Source organism: Mandrillus leucophaeus, unplaced genomic scaffold (genome assembly GCF_000951045.1).
Source record: "Mandrillus leucophaeus isolate KB7577 unplaced genomic scaffold, Mleu.le_1.0 Scaffold59, whole genome shotgun sequence".
Taxonomy (NCBI): domain Eukaryota; kingdom Metazoa; phylum Chordata; class Mammalia; order Primates; family Cercopithecidae; genus Mandrillus; species Mandrillus leucophaeus.
In genome coordinates, this window is record NW_012106363.1 from 654,925 (window position 1) to 673,342 (window position 18,418).

Genomic DNA, 18,418 nt, shown 5'->3' on the forward strand with positions numbered 1-18,418 from the left:
CTTCTTCTTCTTCTTCTTCTTCTTCTTCTTCTTCTTCTTCTTCTTCTTCTTCTTCTTCGCCCCTTATGAGCTGTCAACCTCACAAGGTAGAGCTAGTTATTGGTCTGATTATTAGACTAAAAATTTATGGTTGGAAAGGATTATATTTCTAAACATAAACAGCACTAGAGTTTATTCCAAATTATTTTTTCATACACCTTACATAGAAAAAGATTCTCCTAAAGGTTGTTTTTGCTCAAGAAACTTTTGCTGCACAAATTGGTATATTCTGTATTAACTGTGATATCCCACTGGTTAAATGCTTGAATAATAAATATTATAATTGTTTATCATGTTCCCAATACAAAGATAGATGCTGGGGTACACCTCCGCCTCACCTATTCATCACACCTGAGAACTGCTCAGAAACCAGCATTGAAATTGATGGTTAGATGCCTGAAAATACCTGTTTCTATGTTAAATGAGTCTTTGAAATGGTTTACAATTTCATCTTCAGGTTGTACTCTGTATGGCACGGAGAATTTAGCTTCTAGCTTTTTGAAGGAATAAGTTATAAGCCAGTCTGGCAGTCAAGTAGAGGACAATATTATGGTTAGGATTTTCAGTAGTTTCCTCAGAAAACAGGATTGATGTTTCCATTAGAACACAATGCTATAAATACAGCTATTTACTGCTGCCTGCTATGTTCTCTTTCCCTTATTCTTCGTCTATCTCTGCAAATTTTCTAGGGCTAGACATTCAATGGTGATCTGAGGGCCTGTAATTTGGAGAGTGATGGAGGGGCTCCCTCTCAGGGTATAAACATTTCATTCACTTGTGTGTCAATAGACCAGCCTGTTGTAATTGCAGAGAAAGCAATTTATTCCTTTCCCTTTTTTGTGTGTGAAAACACCCAGTGTGCTTTGAAACCTACTTTAGGGAATGCCTTTACTAAGAAAATATCCAAAGGAGGGAACTGCTATACCTAGTTTTAGAGAAAAAAAAATAATGAAGAGCAATCGCCTACACAGACTTCTTCTTTATATTAGAAGGTATTCAGGAGTCAAATCTACTGGAAACCCCACAGATCACTAGCATATAAACTTGGTGAGTCTTAAACTTTTTCCATGAATATTATTTTGGTCATCTTATTTATTTTCACAGCTTACTTATTTTCTCAGTGTTTCTGATTCAAACACTGAACGGAAATTGGCTGATGTGTTTATCTTGAGGAAGAAAAATTAAAGGAGACTCCAGGAAAGACAAGAGTTTCTAATCAGTTTCATTTTTGAAGGGGACGGTGAGTGAGAAGCCCCAAGGAATAGGCTGAGGATGACAGCACCAATCAAAACCTTTACTAATTTAAACCACAGTCATGAGCAAGGTACGTACATTCTCTCAGCACCCCTACTTAATTAAAAACAACAATAAACCATAACGGATCCTAGGGTGGCAAAATCAGTGGCCTAGGTAGTGTCCCTCCATACTATGTGCAAACATTTTCATTTGTTTTTCTTCTTACAAACTGTGTTACCATCATAGTGCCAATGTAGAATATACTTTATTCTTGCCTTGCTTTCCCTGTTTATTAATTAATGATTTAAATGTATATCTCTTTATATCTGGACTTTCTGCTTTATCTAAACTGATCATATATCATTGTTACAACTAGAGTTAAGCTTTTAGCTTGTCTTCTAATTTGTCATCTATTTTTCTCTCCTAAACTTCGATGAAGTAACGATAATGTTTCTTTCATTAGGGTCAGCATCCTCTATATCAAAAGGTCATGGACAGGGCTGCAGATCATAAGAAGGTGGAGATTAAAAATGTAGGGGCATGTTGATTATACACAAATGGCAGTGTGTTTCTATTATTGCAATGTTTTCCAGTTTTCTCTTAAAAAAACCATAAAAATTGCTTTTTGTTCTCTTCCCCTTACTCCTCTTCCTCATTCTTCTGTTTAGAATCAGAATGCCTGGAATGATGGAACAAATGAAACTTATTAATCATCATGGGAAACTAAAAAGGAATGTTATTGATTAATTTTTTCAATAAGTATTTATTGAGCCCTTATTACATGCCTGGCACCATACATAACACATATACAATACACTGTACTCCAACAAATCTCAGAATCATCTTGCTTTTAACAGTGAGTAGGGTAAACATGGTCTACAAGGCTAGCATTCCAAATGTGCTTGTCCTTAAATAAGGAGAAGGATTATGGGGCAGGAGAATTCACTAGACTTAACTTAATTGATGAAGATAATATTTAAAAATAGATTGGAAGGTATAATATAAATTTATATTTGAAAAAAAAAATCCCAATCTTTTTAAAATGCAAATTGTAGAGAGTAAAACGCTGCAGATTTTGAACTGGGTTGACATGAATGTAAAAGATTGAGGGGCTTTGTGTTACTCAATCTTACCTTCTACCTTCCCACCCCTACACATACCTTATCAACTGGATATGCCTTAAACATATTGAAACCAAAACTAACTTGAAATTCAAATCCCTAAACATGGTCATAAAATCATCAACCGTAATCTGTTATTGTTTTCCATCTTTAGTCCCTCACTCCAGTTAAACTGTGCCACACCAAGCTTCTTCCCTACCCTGCTTCTCCTAGCCATTGCCATTTTATCTTTCGCAGAGTTCCTGGAACCTTCACTGTCTTCATGATTAGATCCCTCCATACTCTCCATCACTAATGCCTTGACTGGAGATTACCATTCAGAGACCATGTACTGAGCAGATAAATTCCAAACATCACAGCATTGTCTCAGGTATCATCGTTGACTCCGGGATTAAGAAACAATATATCAGTATCCTAAAAGTTAACCAAATTATAACTTAGAGATAGTGTGATCTGCTCTAGACCACACCAGTCAACATCTGTTATAATTAATGTTAATTTGGTTTCAAAGGACAAAAAATACATAAGCTAAAGTTAAAAACAAGGGTCATTAGAAGAATATGAGAAACGTCATAAGATACTTTACAAGAAATACAATAATGTCTCATGTTGGTCAGTCATTAGTAACTTTTTTCTCTTGTTCTCTCCCTGCCTTCTGCCCCCTCTGACCCTTTGTTTTATTCCCTCTCAATCGTTGTCACATATTTTTGCTTCTCTCTGCATATTTGCTGTATTCATTTCTATGTACACTGGCTATCTCTACAATAGTTTTATTTTTTATTTTTCTCAATCTTAGCTTTCCATTAGTTTTGCTTCAGCATAGGAGATTCTGGTGCTAAATCTAACATTCTAAAGCCTAACATTCTAAGCTTATAATTTATTTATTTATTATTTTGAGATAGATTTTCTCTCTGTCATCCAGGTTGGATGCAGTGGCACAATCATAGCTCACTGCAGCCTTCAACTCCTAGGCTCAAGCAATCTTCCTGCCTCAGCCTCCCAAAGTGCATGGATTAAAGGCATTAGTCACCAAGCCAAGCCTAAATTTACAGTATAGAGATAGAATATGGTCACCGTTGCCCAACCTCATCCTTGAGCTGAGAACCTGTGTTGTTGGGTCAGTGAATATGGCAGTATCACAGAATAAAAGCCCGTTCATATGAGCCCCTCATGTAGCCCTGGACTGCTAGTGGGGCCGTATTTTAAGAGAAGGGAATTTAGAGGAAAAACAGTCATAATTATAGCAGCAGAGTCAGGTCAACTCTCCTCTCATTTCAGTCTTTGCTCTTTCCACTACACCTGGTTGAGCAACTGTCTGTGTTTTAATCATCTTTGTATTCCCACAACACTTTACAAAACATCTAGAAATTGCAGATGCTGATAAAATGTTGGTTGATGTGATGACCTTGAAGTGAATCAAACTAACATTTGCAGGTCTTTGATATTTCCCAGCCTTTCCATCTGAGAGTCAACTTTCAATTGACTGTTAACCAAGGTTTCCTTGAGCCAAATCCCTAGGCAGTAGCAAGAGGGAGAAATGAGAGAGACAAGGAGGGTTTTTAAGATCTATGATTAGGTTTCACGAGCAGCATCTTGAACTTGGATTAAAGAACACAGAAATGAAAACTCATTCTGCCATATGGTTCCTGGACATTCTTGTGCAACTGCCAGAAAAAAAAATGATTAAAAAAAAAAAACCCACAAAACAACAAGGCAGCAATTGTGACAGAATAGCAGAAGTCCAAATTACAGAGGCAAGGTTCTTCCTCTGTCCTCCCTCCAGGCCTAAATGAATAAAGACATGACACTGAGATTGAAGTCTAGCTCTACTTCAGAACCACAGAGACATGAGCACCAGCAAGTTTGAGGTTGGGTAAAGATCTTCAGAACTCCTCAGCTTCAGATAGTCAAGCACTGCTTCGTCCCTTCTTCAATGGCATCTCTAGCATACATACTTACTTCCCTTAAATGCAACGTTGTAGCGTTTTCTGATGGTAATTCAGGGACTAGAAAAGCAAACTTTTAAAAATTTAATTTTTTTCATTCTTTCCCTTGAAACTCAGATCTTATTCCTTCCCCATTTCCCTTCTTTCACACTCTGGGAAGTCCCCAGAGAAATTCACCAGTCTGGTCTGCACTGTAATTTGTGTTGGCAGATGCTGCAGAGTTGTAAGAACCATCTATATTTTTTCCTCCTTTACACCATTCCCTCTTCTGTTTACTTATCTTCTCAAATGTTTACAATGCAGTGAGAGGCCATATAAATTTATTAAACCTCCTGTTGTTTTTCTTTTCCTTTAAAAGAGATGTTATTTTAAGTTTTTCTTTCAGTTTCCTCTGATTTTCAGAATAGTTCCTCGGGGCTCTCATTATTTGGATTTCCTGCTGACTTAATCTTCTCTGGAGCAAGGAGCTTGGAATTTCTTTGACTTTAAGCTGCAGCATTTATCTTTTCCCCAGCCTTAAAGGGTTTAGGGTGGAATCTCTTCCAAAGGAGATGCTGCCCGAGTAGCTACCATAGCAGCAAAGAAACCATATCTGGTCTCCTCTGTGGAAAGCAATCTGCCCCCTGCCAGCAGCTCAGCTTTGCAGTCACAGCAGAGGAAGCCCTGTGTTAGCTGGGGGACATTTCCAGCAAGAGGGACAGCAGGGGAAATGATGTGGACTCCATCAAAGGGAGAACTACTCATCCATATCATCTAATTCCAGGAAGGAGCACGGCAGAGTCCATGCCTTCACCTCCTCTGGCCAACTCTAATCATGAATCTCCTGTGAATCAGCTGGGAAACATGCAGAGTAATTGCTTCCCTCATGTTTTTCTTAGATTTTTTAAATGAGGATTTTAATTTCCACCCCACTGTTTTCTGACCTCCTCTCCATTCTTTCCTTTTCTCTTTCTTGTGCACAGATATGAGATTGGAGCCTTCATTCATATTAACTGGAGTTTTCCTTGACAATGATAGAATAGAAGCTTCTCCATTCTTTAGAGATGAATTTGTTTTAGGTAAGATCTTCCCAGAGTACAAAAGAAATTTATTCTGGAAATTTCAAACTAAGGTGAGTGCGTCTCTTTTATAAACTTTGATAATTTCTACTTCAAAGGCAGAGTTTTCTTAGACTGATAAATCTCTCAGAAAAATGTCTTGCATATATTATGCATTTGATGAATAATTATTGAATACATGAATATAGACATACCTGTAGAGTAACCTGGTCAATTTTTATGGATAACATTGTATGTTTCACCATACAGAGCTCCATTATGCTGTATCTACACAGCAAACAGCACTGCATTCATGTTGAGTGCAAGTATGACTTCACCATTGAATATTTTTTATCTGAATTCATCTTTATAACCTACTCTTCTCTAACTGTGGTACCATCATGACTAGAATCCTCTCAGCTCATTCTCCTCTTTCATTTTGTCCTTTTCCCTTTATTCTTGCTGTTTAATATGATTCTCCCACTGACGACATGGGTTCCCCTCAATTATGACTCATCATTTTCCATGACAGATGGCCTCCTCACTGGAACTGGATCCACCATCCTTTTTTTCTCAGTGTCTTATTGTTTGTGTTTTAGATCTTTTGCAAGGTGAGCTACACCTCTGAGAGAGCTCCTAGAAATTACCAGAGATACTTAATATTGCCAGCTCTACAGCTGGAGGTGATGCACCTTGATGAGGAATGAGTACTGAGCCTGAATCCTACAAATGGGAAAAGGTGCTCATATCACACTTATGCATTAGATATCAAACTACAAAATACAAGTACAGTTGATACTTGTTTAGATGACATAGAGCAAGCTAACAGAGTATATATTAAAAGCAAAAATTCCCGTGAAGTTAAACTGTTACCCTCTGCCAAAACCTCCTACTCTCAGGTTTTAAGAGCCAATAAGCCTTGTATCTGTACATTCAGTTTTGCCTTTTTTTTCCCCCCAGGACTGCAAGGTCCTCTGTCAGGGTTTACCGTGTTTCATTGATTTTATTTTTTCTAGCACCAACATAATGCTCATATAGTAATGAGGATGAAATAATTTATTTTTTTTTCCTGCTCATTGTGTCATTGTGAATGTTCTGCTATCATATAAAAAACCCACACTTTATTTAAAAATATTTGCTGAGCAAATATAAACCACTACACATTTTTCTAAGCTCCAGTGAGACAGCCAAGTATAAAGAGGTCCCCAAAGAACCTCTGACCAGCCTGCGCACTTAGAGGAGTATACACTGGAGTGGAGCCTCAGGAATTTCATGCTGTTTGCAGTGGGGAGGAGCCTGGCCTCTCCTGATCTGGGGTGGTAACCTGAGATTCACCCTGTGAGGTGGGGAGCATATTAGCAGGACTATTTCTTTACTGAGAGTCCCTGTTTCCTTTTGTTTCCTTTTCACCCAATAAACCCTGCCCTTCTCACCCTTCAAAGTGTCTGCAAGCCTAATCTTTCATGGTTGTGTGACAAGAACCCAGCTTTTAGCTGAACTAAGAAGTAAGTCTTATAATACCGCTCTATAATGATGAATAAAACAAACATAACCCCACCTTCACTGAGTTTACATTTAATAAAAACACCAATAAATTCTTTATTATCCCTGCAAAATCAAATCACTTGGACAATATCCTGGCTTCCTTATATTGGTTAATCTAATTATTCAATATTATGGTATTATACATAGTGTAGACTGAATATGTCCTTGTTTAATCACATTTGTGAATTTCAACTTGTCTTTATGAAGTTTCACATATAATCACTGACTTATTATTGCTGAATATTTCTTTATAGTGTTTTTTGAATTGATCCCTTACTTTCTAGTTCAGGTATCTTCCTGACTCCCTCATTTCTTCCCTCTCAAATGTTTTCCAATTGGTTTTACTTTTCCTTGGCCAACCTTATTTTTATACAGTCTACATACTCCTGTTACTTCTACCTCAGTCCAAACTCTTTTGGTTTCAGATAACAAAATCTTGTTTCGAGTAAAATAAACAAAAAGGAAAAAAAATGCAATATAAGAATGCAAAGTTATAATAAAGTATAATAAAGTAACCAAAGGAAGAAATCAGGAGAAATATTTAGAAAAAAACTTGGATCAGGGATCAGATATATGGCAGAAACTGAATCAATTTTCCTGTTTTTTCCAGAAAACCATGATTTTTCATCTTTTATCTCTCTGTGTATGCTTTATAATATCTTTTCTTTTTTTAAAAAAGGATTATGTTTTCTCCTTCTTTCTCCAGTTTGCCTTCCCTCCCAAGAATATTCATCCTTTTTACAAGTGCATATGGCTCAAACTATAACTTTAAACATGGACTTTCCATGGTCTCAGTTTAGTTGCCTAACAAACCGTTTAGAATACTCCTAACTTCCTTTTTTTTCTTTCTAGAATTGTTGAGATCTGACATCCAACTTATGCCTGTCCATTTTAGATGAGGTATTCATTTCCCATATTCTACCAAAAGAAAGGGGAAGAAGGAAATTGGGAAATGGTGTTCAAAGTCATATCTTATAAATACAATTTCCATGGTTTCATACCAATGATGGATGGACGGATGGGGCCAGTCCCCCCAGAGAAGGGATCCTGGATTGGGCAAACACTCCAATTAGTGTAAAGCCTTTGGAACTTCTATTCATAATTATACTATTCACCTTCATACTCCAGATTCTCTTCCAACAATCACTGCCAGCCTTATGCAACCTTTTCTCCATGATTCTTAGTATCTTCTGCCAGATGGAGTTTATTCACTTTTTCATAATTTTCTCACTCATTGCTATATGATTTATGCAATCAGTCCTTTAAACTTCCTCTATCATATGCACTGCACAGAACCAAAGCCCACACTCACCACAAAGTTTTGTTTCAATTAACCTCCCCTCTGAAAGTTCCCCGGATTCTTATCCAGAGCTTACCATCATTTAGTTTTATTTTAGGTATTATTATTTTTTAAAATATAACTTATTAAAAATTATATGTTAATTAATTACAATTATTATGCTTATAAATCAAGTTTGCTTATTTTATGAATTTAAGTATTACTTCATACATCTATTTGTAAGCTTCTTAAGGGCATTTCCTCAGAAAATGTCACACAATCCCAGGCATTTAAGGTAGTAAATAGGTAATATAAAGAGAAGGATGTAAAAAATATTAAACACATTCTGTGCCAGGTGACAGGGTAGACACTAAGTTAGGAAAATAAGCTCAGGAAAACTTTCCCAGAAAGTTTTGATCATTTGTGACCTTATGGGAATTTAAAACATTATCTTTTTCATTCAAAGTCTAAAGTTAATGGTATCTATTAAACTATGTGAAAGGACTTTTGCTTTAAGGAAACACTCTTTAGTTAAGAATTTTAGGCCAGTCGTGGTGGCTGATGCCTATAATCCCAGCCCTTTGGGAGGCTGAGGTGGGCGGATCACCTGAGACCAGGAGTTCCAGAACAGCCTGGCCAACATGGGGAAACACTGTTTCTACTAAAAATACAAAAATCAGCGGGGCATGTTGGCTTGTGCCTGTGGTCCCAGCTACTTGGGAGGCTGAAGCAGGAGAACTTCTTGAATTCGGAGGGCAGAGGTTGCAGTGAGTCAAGATAGCCCCACTACACTCCAGCCTGGGCAACAGAGTGAGACTCTGTCTCAAAAAAAAAAAAAAAAAAAAAAAAAAAAAAAACAATTTAGTCAATGGCCCATAATTTGAGCCAGCTAATGTTGGATTAGAAAGTCTCCTTATCTATTTATTATTACTCTTCTGTATCTTTCTGGGTAACCTTGTGTTTGCCATTAATTTTGACTCTATGTACAAGAGACTACTAAGATAGCCTGTCCTTAACAGCATTCTCTATTTCAGATTCTACACGTTTAGACTGCCAGGGCAATTAATTTGAATAAATGTATTTATTACCTTCTGCCCCAAAACGTGAGTCTGTCTTTGGGAGTTTGTAGCTTGCTTGAAAGATTATGAGATTTTTTGCCACAACAGCTTCATATGAATCCCCTGCAGAAGGAGAACATATGTACTCTGGGTTTGGGGACAGCCCACTGTGCCTAGTAAAAAAGATACTGTGAGAGTTGGTCATTTTTTATGTAGAAAATTTGAAAACATACCAGAAAGAAAAAAGAAAACTCTTTAGAGATCTTTCTTTTGCATCATATTTTGGTAAATGGACCTTTCAGAGGTCTTTCAACTCCTTGGTTAGGTATATTTGTAAGTATGGAGTCGAAGTTCTGACTGAGTTTATTGTTCTGGAGTACTTCATTATGAGTATGTTGTGAGCAACTGGATACTAGATTAGCTGAAGAGAAATATGAAGAGAAATATTAAGAGAAAAATGGAGGATGTGTTAGTCTATTTTGCACTACTATAAAGGAATACTTGAAGCTGGGTAGTTTATAAAGAAAAGAGGTCTATTTGACTCACACCTCTGCAGACTGTACAAGAAGCATGGTGCCAGCATCCATTTCTGGCAGGACGTCAGGAAGCTTTTACTTAGGGTGGAAGGCAAGGGGAACTGAGGCATGCCGCATGGTGAGAGAGGGAATAAGAGAGTCAAGGGGGAGGTGGCACATTCTTTTAAATCAACCAGTTCTCTATGTAAACTAATAGAGCTAGAACTTACTCATTATTGAGGTGAGGGCACCAAGCCATTCATGAAAGATCTGCCCCCAAGACACAAACACTTCCCATGAGATCCCACCTCCAACACTGGAGATCACATTTCAAATACCCAAGACAAATTAGAGAGGACAAATACCCAAACCATATTAGAGGAAGAAGAGGAAAGAGAGGATTAGGAGACAAGGAGAAAGGGTGGAAGAAAAAGAATAAAGGAAAGGAAGAAATCAACAGAAAAAAAATAACAATTTCCCAGGGCTACCAATTTGGAAAAGTTATTACTGAAAGAATCAGAAAATTAGCCAATATATCTGTCTAAGTACTCCATGTTTTCCTGAATCTCATCTTCTTATCCCCTTCCCTTATAGTCAGGGGCTCCACAGTATCAGTGTAAAAGTGCTCCTGAGAGATAAGTTGGTAGAAAATCGTTACAGATCAGTCTGTCATATTTCAAGTCACTGAATGGCACCTGTTCTCTATGAAATACAGTGTGATCTCATCTTCTAAATGAGATGAAAATGATGGCTTGGGAGGGGATAAGAAATACAAATGCATTGCAGTGTTTAAACAAATCAATGTTCCACTTTACTTTGAAAGCCACCAAACAAACAATTGGTACCCAGCAGGGCTGGCACTTAAGGCAGCTCCAGGCGGCTACCACGCCAGCCATTTATTTCCATTTTCTGATACCCTTGGAACATCATTAGCAACAGGGAAGCATTAAGACCGCAAGTGGGACAGATTCACATCTGCCTAGGTAACTGTGAGAGCTAATCTGTTTGTAACACTAGAGAGATGCTTAGAAATTCACTTTCAGTGATGCATTTGCCTCTCCAGATTGACTGCAAACATCATTGCCAAAGGGGTTGCTTCAGCTTTGTCTGTCTCTATGGAAAAACTTAAATTTTTCCCTAAGGAAAATGAGCAGGGATTGACTTTGCATTGCAATCCAAAGGCAGACCATGCTTTTCTAAGTCATTTTTACTTTTCCTCATGAAAAATGAGATGTCTCCTATAACGAACCTTAAAAGACAGGCCACAAAGTGGGAGAAAAAGTAGTATCTTAATGCCTTCTTATACACGTACTTAAATGCTCTATCTCTCTCTCTCTCTGTGTGTGTGTGTTTCCCCAAAAGATACATGTTTTAGGTAAATAATCAACCAAGGTCTCTATTTTCTCCTTTGCTTTCAGAGTATGTTGTCAAGCTTTGTAAATTTTTTAGCAGCTGTCAGAGTAAATTTATTACCAGAGATGTCTACATTCTTATGTAATCCAGAAGGGAAAGTTCTGGTGATGGGTTCTGTTTTAGCCTTTGAAGACCAAATGTCTAGCACGATTAGGATGCAAAAACAGAGTTGGCCATATGAAATCTCCAACTGCCATCTATTATGCAGTAATGAATAAAAACAGATTATCCTAAATTGCACCACTTGCAACTTCCCTTCAGTCACATAACCAACAACTACAGAGAAAAGCTAGCTTGTCTGCAATTGTAAATACAGGCTTTTGAAGATTAAATATGCGGTGGATGTATTTTACTGAAAAAGAAGATAATAGGTTCCTACTTTAGTGCATAATTTGTTTTATAAAAAAATGCAGAAACAAACAAACAAAAAGCACAGTTCCTTAAGTCCAGTGGAAAAAAATAGGTAAAATAGAAAAAAGAAAAAAATCATTATTATTTATAGAGAGAATACTAATATCTGCTCCCTTCAGAGTCTAGGGAAAATTCTCCTGTCATTGTGGAAAGTGACACTTGGGTTAGGGATTTCAAACAAAAAACCTTTCATGACCTAAATGGCTTGAGATTTAGACAATGCCATGCATATACAAATTAAGCATAGCATGGGATCTACACAAACATGCAAGCATAGATTTATAGATAGCCATTAGATGTCTGTAGCCAACATAAAGCTATGTTACAAATAGGTAGATAAATTATCTATGGGAGGAGGAGGTGAAGCATGATGGCCAAATAGAAAACTTTACTGATCGCCGCCCCACACAAAGACACCAAGTTAACAACTATCTACACAGACAAAAAACACCTTCATAAGAACTAAAAATAAGATGAGCACTCATAATACCAGGTTTTAACTTCATATTGATGAAAGAGGCAGTGAAGAGATAGAAACAGTTCTGAATCACCAAAGCCCCTACTTACACCATCCCCTGGAATGGAGATCTGGTGTGGAATGCATTTCTGGACTCTGGGGGAGGGAGATCAGTGCCATCCTATTAGAGCAGAAAGGAAAACTGGACAATACTCAGCTGGCACCTGCCCATGGAGGGATCTTTTAAACCAGCCCTATCCAAAGGGGGATCACCTATCCCAGTGATCGGAAGTTGAGTGTCTGCAAACCTCATCACCCAGGGCTACAGCACTCTGTATCTTCAGGTAAACTTGAAAGGCAATCAAGGCTATAAGGACTGCAGCTCTTAGGTGAGTTTGAGTGCTGACACTAAGCCTAGAGACAGTGGTTTGAGGGGCATGCAACATACTGAGACACTAGCTGGGGAAGCCAAGGCAGTTCAGGCATCACCCCTCCCTAATCCCAGCTCCAGTTTCAAAAGAGACCTGTTCTATCCACTTGAGGAGTGGAGAGGGAAGAATGGGGAGGATGACTTTGTTTTGCATTTAGGATACAAGCTCAGCCACAGGAGGATAAGGCACTGGTCAGATTTATGAGGCCCCCATTCCAGGCCCTAGCTCCCAGATGACATTTCTAGAAGAGAAGAGAACCCCATGCCTTGAAAGAAGGAACCCAGTTCTGCCAGCATACATAACTTGCTAACTGCAGAGCCTTTGGGCTCTGAATACCCAGCAGCAATACCCAGGAACTACATCGAGAGTCTTGGGTGAGCCTCTGAGAAATGCTGGCTTCAGGTGAGACTCAGCAGATTACCAGCCGGGCACAACTCCTTCTGCTTGAGAAAAGCAGAGGGAAAAGTAAAGTGGACTTTGTGTTGCACCTTAGGTGCCAGCACAACCACAGTGGGGTAGAGCACCAAACAGGCTCTTGGGGTCCATGATTACAGAACTAGACTCTTGGGCAGCATTTCTGGAGCTACCCTGGGCTAGAAGGAAGCTCACTGCCCTGAAGCATGAGTCCCAGGCATGACATGCTGACTTAAGAGACCTTGGGCCTTAAGGGAATATCAGTGGTAGTCTGGCAGTACTCCTTGCAGCCTGGGGTGGTGGTGACTACAGGGTGAGGCTTCTCTGCTTTTGGAAATGGGAGATAACTGTGTCTTGTGGTTTGAGTGGCAGCTCAGTTGCAATGCAATAGAATACCAGATAGAATTCTATGGATTTTTACTCTAGTCCTTGACTCCCATATGACACTTCTGTACCCATCTGGAGCTTGGGGGATTTTGCTGCTCTGAAGAGAGTTACACAGGCCTGGCTGGCTTTTCCAACTAATAAGTGTAGAGCCCCAGAGACCTGAGCAAACATAGGCAGTAGCCAGGGAGCGGTTACAGCAGGCCTTGGGCGAGACTCAGCTCTGTGCTTGCTCAAGTATGAACCAATGCAGTCATAGTGGTGGTGGTCACAGGGGTGCTTGTATCACTCCATACCCAGGTTTAGGTGGTTCAGAACAGAGAGAGAGACTGTGTGCTTGGGAGAAAGTAAGGGAAGGGAACAAGGGTCTCTGTCTGGTAATCCAGAGAATTATCCTTGATGTTGTCCAAGACCATCAAGGATACGTCTATGAGTCTGTAAAAAATACAGTGCTACTGTGTTTGGGGTTCTCTGTAAAGCAGAAACAGCTTAGATCACAAAACTCAAGTCCCTTGACATATCTAGAAAGCCTTCTCAAGGAGAATGGCTATGAATAAGCCAAGATAGTGAAGACTACAATACATGGCTAACCCTTCAATGCCCAGACACTGAAAAACATCTAGTACCATCAATACCACCCAGGAAAAATGACCTCGCCAAAGAACTAAGTAAGGCACTAGGGACAAATCCTGAAGCAACAGAGATATTTGACCTTTCATAGACAGTGAATTCAAAATAGCTGTGTTGAGGAAACTCAGCGAAATTTAAGGGAACAAAGAGAAGGAACGCAGCATTCTATCAGGTATATTTAACAAAGACATTGAAATAGTTAAAAAAAAATTAAGCAGAAATTCTAGAGTTGAAAAATGAAATTGACATACTGAAGAATGCATCAGAGTTCTTTAACAGCAGAATTGGTCAAACAGAAGAATTAGCAAGTTTGAAGACTGGCTATTTGAAAAGACACAGTCAAAGGAGACAAAAAAATACATAACAACAACAAAAAAAGAGAAACATGTCTACAGGATCCAGAAAATAGCCTCAAAACGGCAAATCTAAGAGTTATTATCTGTTGGTAACAGGGACCCCAAAATCTGGCTATAAACTGGCCCCAAAACTGGCCATAAACAAAATCTCTGCAGCACTGTGACACGTTCATGATGGCTATAACGCCCATGCTGGAAGGTTGTAGGGAAATGATTGAAATGTCTGCTCCTGTATCTACCAAACCTTTACATTTCTTTCCTTGAATAGTTACTTCACAGGCAGGATGTTAATCAGTAATTTGATTGACCCAATAAGCTGCTTTGCCTTGTTTATTTGTGTTTCCAAATCCTCCTGTTTGTTTAGTTTCACTTTTTCCCATTCCCACATATGGCACAATCAGGAGCTGTGCTATGCGCTCTCCTGGCTCTGCTTTCCAGGGAACAGAAGTAGATGTAATAATTTGAATTTCCCTATTATAATCTGAATCAATGACTCCTGTATGTATTTGCACCCCTTTTAAACTTAAACTAGACCTTCATAAAAGTAATCCTATTGTCCCTGCTGGCAAGGGTCCACAGACTCCTGTTGGGACCTTTTGTTGGGGTTTCCCAAACAAGGCTCACAGCTTTTGTGTGGCATAAATCTGTGGCACCACCAGCTGTGGCGGGGGACAGACATTGTACGGGGGTGAGGGAATGGCCTGAACTGGAAATGCCCTGGTTTAGAACGGGGCCCCGGGATGGGCCCCTTATGGCGTTTCCCAAAATCGGGTTCCCTTCTTTATCAAACTTAGAGTGACACTGATTAGCCCAATGTTTTCCTTTTTTACATGTTGGACATATTTCAGGCTCAGCAGTTTTCTTTTTTCCCCTATCTGCAGCCTGACTCGCTGATTTTTTCCTACATTCTTTTTTAGTGTGTCCATGCTTCCCACAGTTAAAACAAGCTCCAGGAAATGGAGTATTTCCTTTATCCACTCTCAGTCCTGCCATTGCCTGTGCTGACAAAGTAGCTTTACACAGATTACCTCCGATACCATCACAGGCCTTGATATAATCAACTAAATGTGCTTTCTCGAATTTAAAAGGAAAAGGCTCAAATGTAGCTATCATATTTCTCTGTTGATCTGGAGGGGGGTGTTCTAACAGGGAACTGCCGAGCCTCTAAATCACCCTCTCATCTTGCTTGCTGAATTCCTGCCTGAATAGAGCTAAGAGTGGTCGCTCGAGATGCCACTCAAACAGTCACTGGGGCAACTACTTTTCACCCAGTGTCCTCCAGAAAAGAAAGATCTGGAGGGTCTTTTTCTTCAAAATAATAAGGACGGGATACAAAAGGGTAGGGATGAACCTCTCCTTCCTTTGTCACTTTTGTTTTAGCTGGTAAATAAACATGTTCTGTAACCTCTTCTGTTAACTTTGCTATACTCTCCTTCCTCCTCATCAGTGTGAAAAAGTTCCAAGGTAGAACGAACCACAGCACACACTTGTCTCATTGTTACCCTGACGCTTCCAAGCTCCCCTTCTTATCACAGGGATTGCTTTAAGAGTACTTGGGTGTCCTCCAGCTAGTTCCATGTTCTCCAACCATCGCTCCGGTGACCCTTCAACCTGGATTTGAGCCCCCACATATGGGCGCCACTTGCTGAGACCAGCTTGGTTGGGGAGACCCTAACCCAGCAGCTCTAGAGGAATTAAAGACACACACAGAGAAATACAGAGGTGTGAAGTGGGAAATCAGGGGTCTCACAGCCCTCAGATCTGAGAGCTCCAAACAGAGATTTACCCACATACTTATTAACAGCAAGCCAGTCATTAGCATTGTTTCTATAGATATTCAATTAACTAAAAATATCCCTTATGGGAAACGAAAGGATGGGCCACATTAAAGGAATAGGTTGGGCTAGTTAACTGCACCAGGAGCATGTCCTTAAGGCACAGATCACTCATGCTATTGTTTGTGGCTTAAGAATGACTTTAAGCAGTTTTCCGCCCCAGGTGTTCCTTGTCCTCATTCTGGTAAACCCACAACCTTCCAGTGTGGGCGTTGTGGCCATCATGAACATGTTACAGTGCTGGAGAGATTTTGTTTATGGCCAGTTTTGGGGTCAGTTTATGGCCAGATTTGGGGGGGCTTGTTCCCAACAATTGTCTTTAAAGAAGTTGTAGAATAAGAAATAGGAGTAGAAAGTTTATTCAGAAAAGTAGTAGACAAGAACTTCCCAAACCTAAGAAAAGATCAAAAACTAAGTACAAGAAGGTTATAGAACACCAAGCAGATTTAATCCAAAGACTACTACCTCAAGGCATTTAATAATCAAACTTCCAAAGGTCAGGGATAAAGAAAGGCTTCTAAAAGCCCCCAGAGAAAATAAAAACATAACATACAATGGAGATCCAGTACATCTGGGGGCAGACATTTCACTGGAAACCTTACAGGCCACGAGAGAGTAACATGACATACTTAAAGTGCTGAAGGGAAAAAAAAGAGACAAAAACCTTATATTCTATAATAATCTATTCAGCAAAAATATTCTTCAAGCATAGAAAGGAAATACAGACTTTCTCAGAGAAGCAACATTTGAGGGAATTCACCAACACTAGACCCATTCTATAAAAAAAATCCTAAAGGGAGTTCTTCTATCAGAAAGAAAAGGACATTAATGAGCAGCAAGAAATCATCTGATTATAGAGAACTCACTGGTAATAGTAAGTCACAGAAAATCACAGAATATTATAACAATATATTTGTGGTGTGTATTCGTCCATTCTCATGCTGCTATGAAGGAATACTCAAGACTGACTATAAAGAAAAGAGGTTTAATTGACTCACAGTTCTGAATGGCTGGAAAAGTCTCAGGAAACTTACAATCATGGCAGAAGGCAAAGGAGAAGAAAGGCATCTTCTTTACAGTGTGGCAGGAAGGAGAAGTGCCAAACAAAGGAAGGAAATCCCTTGAGAAGACCATCAAATCTCATGAGAAGTCATTCACTATCATGAGAACAGCATGTGGGTAAACACCTCTATGATTCAATTAACTCCCACTAGGTCCCTCCCAGGACACATGGAGATTATGGGAACTACAGTTTAAGATGAGATTTGGGAGGGGACACAGCCAAACCATATCATGGTATTTAAACTACGCTTAAGTAGAAAGACTAAAATATGAACCAATCAAAAATAATAAGTACAACAACTTTTCAAGACATAGACAGTACAATAAAACATAAATAGAAACCACAAAAAGTTAAATAGTGGTGGGACAATATTAAGGAATATAGTTTTTATTAGTTTTCTTTTTGCATGTGTGTTTGTCTCTGCAAAAAGTGTTAAGTGTTAAGTTGTTATCTGGTTGAAATAATGGGTTATAAGACAGTGTTTGCAAGCCTCATGCAAACCAAAAAAACATATAATTGATGGAAAAAAATTAAAAGGAAAAAGTTAAATCATATCACCAGAGAAAAATACCTTCAATAGAGGAAGACAGGGAGGAAAGAAAGAAAGAAGACCATAAAACAACCACAAAACAAATGACAAAAAGGCAGGAGTAATTCCTTACTTATCAATAATATTAAACATCGAAGGTAAATGAGCTAAACTGTCCAACCAAAAGTCATAGACTCGCCTAATGAATGAAAGAACGAGACCCACTGATTTGTTGCATACAAGAAACACACTTCACCTATAAAGACACATATAAACTGAGAATAAAAGAATGAAAGAAGATATTCCATGCTAATGGAAACCAAAAAAGAGCAGGAATTGCTGTACTTATATCAAGCAAAATAGTTTTCGAGACAAAAACTGTAAGGAGAAACAAAGAAGGTCACTGTATAATGATAAAGGGATGAATTCAACAAGAAGATCTAACAATTCTAAATATACATACACCCAACACTGGAGGACCCAGAAATTTAAAATAAATATTATTAGAGCTGACAGCCCCAAAACAATAACAGCTGGTGACTTCAACACCCCACTTTTAGCAATGGACCAATCTTCCAGACAGAAAATTAACAAAGAAACAACAGACTTAATTTGAGCTATAGAACAAATGAGTCTAGTGAGTATTTACAGGACATTTTATCCAAGAGCTGAAGAATACACATTCTTATCCTCAGTACATGAATTAGTCTCAAGGGTAG

The 18,418-nt window shown here is 38.8% G+C and overlaps 1 protein-coding gene across 1 annotated transcript; it reads left to right on the top strand.

The window, feature by feature from the left end:
• Positions 1 to 4,184: 4,184 nt before the first annotated feature.
• Positions 4,185 to 6,309, top strand: LOC105553234 (chromosome unknown open reading frame, human C17orf112). The gene is given in 5 exon segments (XM_011999213.1): positions 4,185 to 4,390; positions 5,106 to 5,192; positions 5,305 to 5,453; positions 5,912 to 5,944; positions 5,946 to 6,309. Coding segments are annotated over 5 exon segments (363 nt in total). The 5' UTR covers positions 4,185 to 4,329; the 3' UTR covers positions 5,979 to 6,309.
• The last annotated feature ends 12,109 nt before the right edge of the window (positions 6,310 to 18,418 follow it).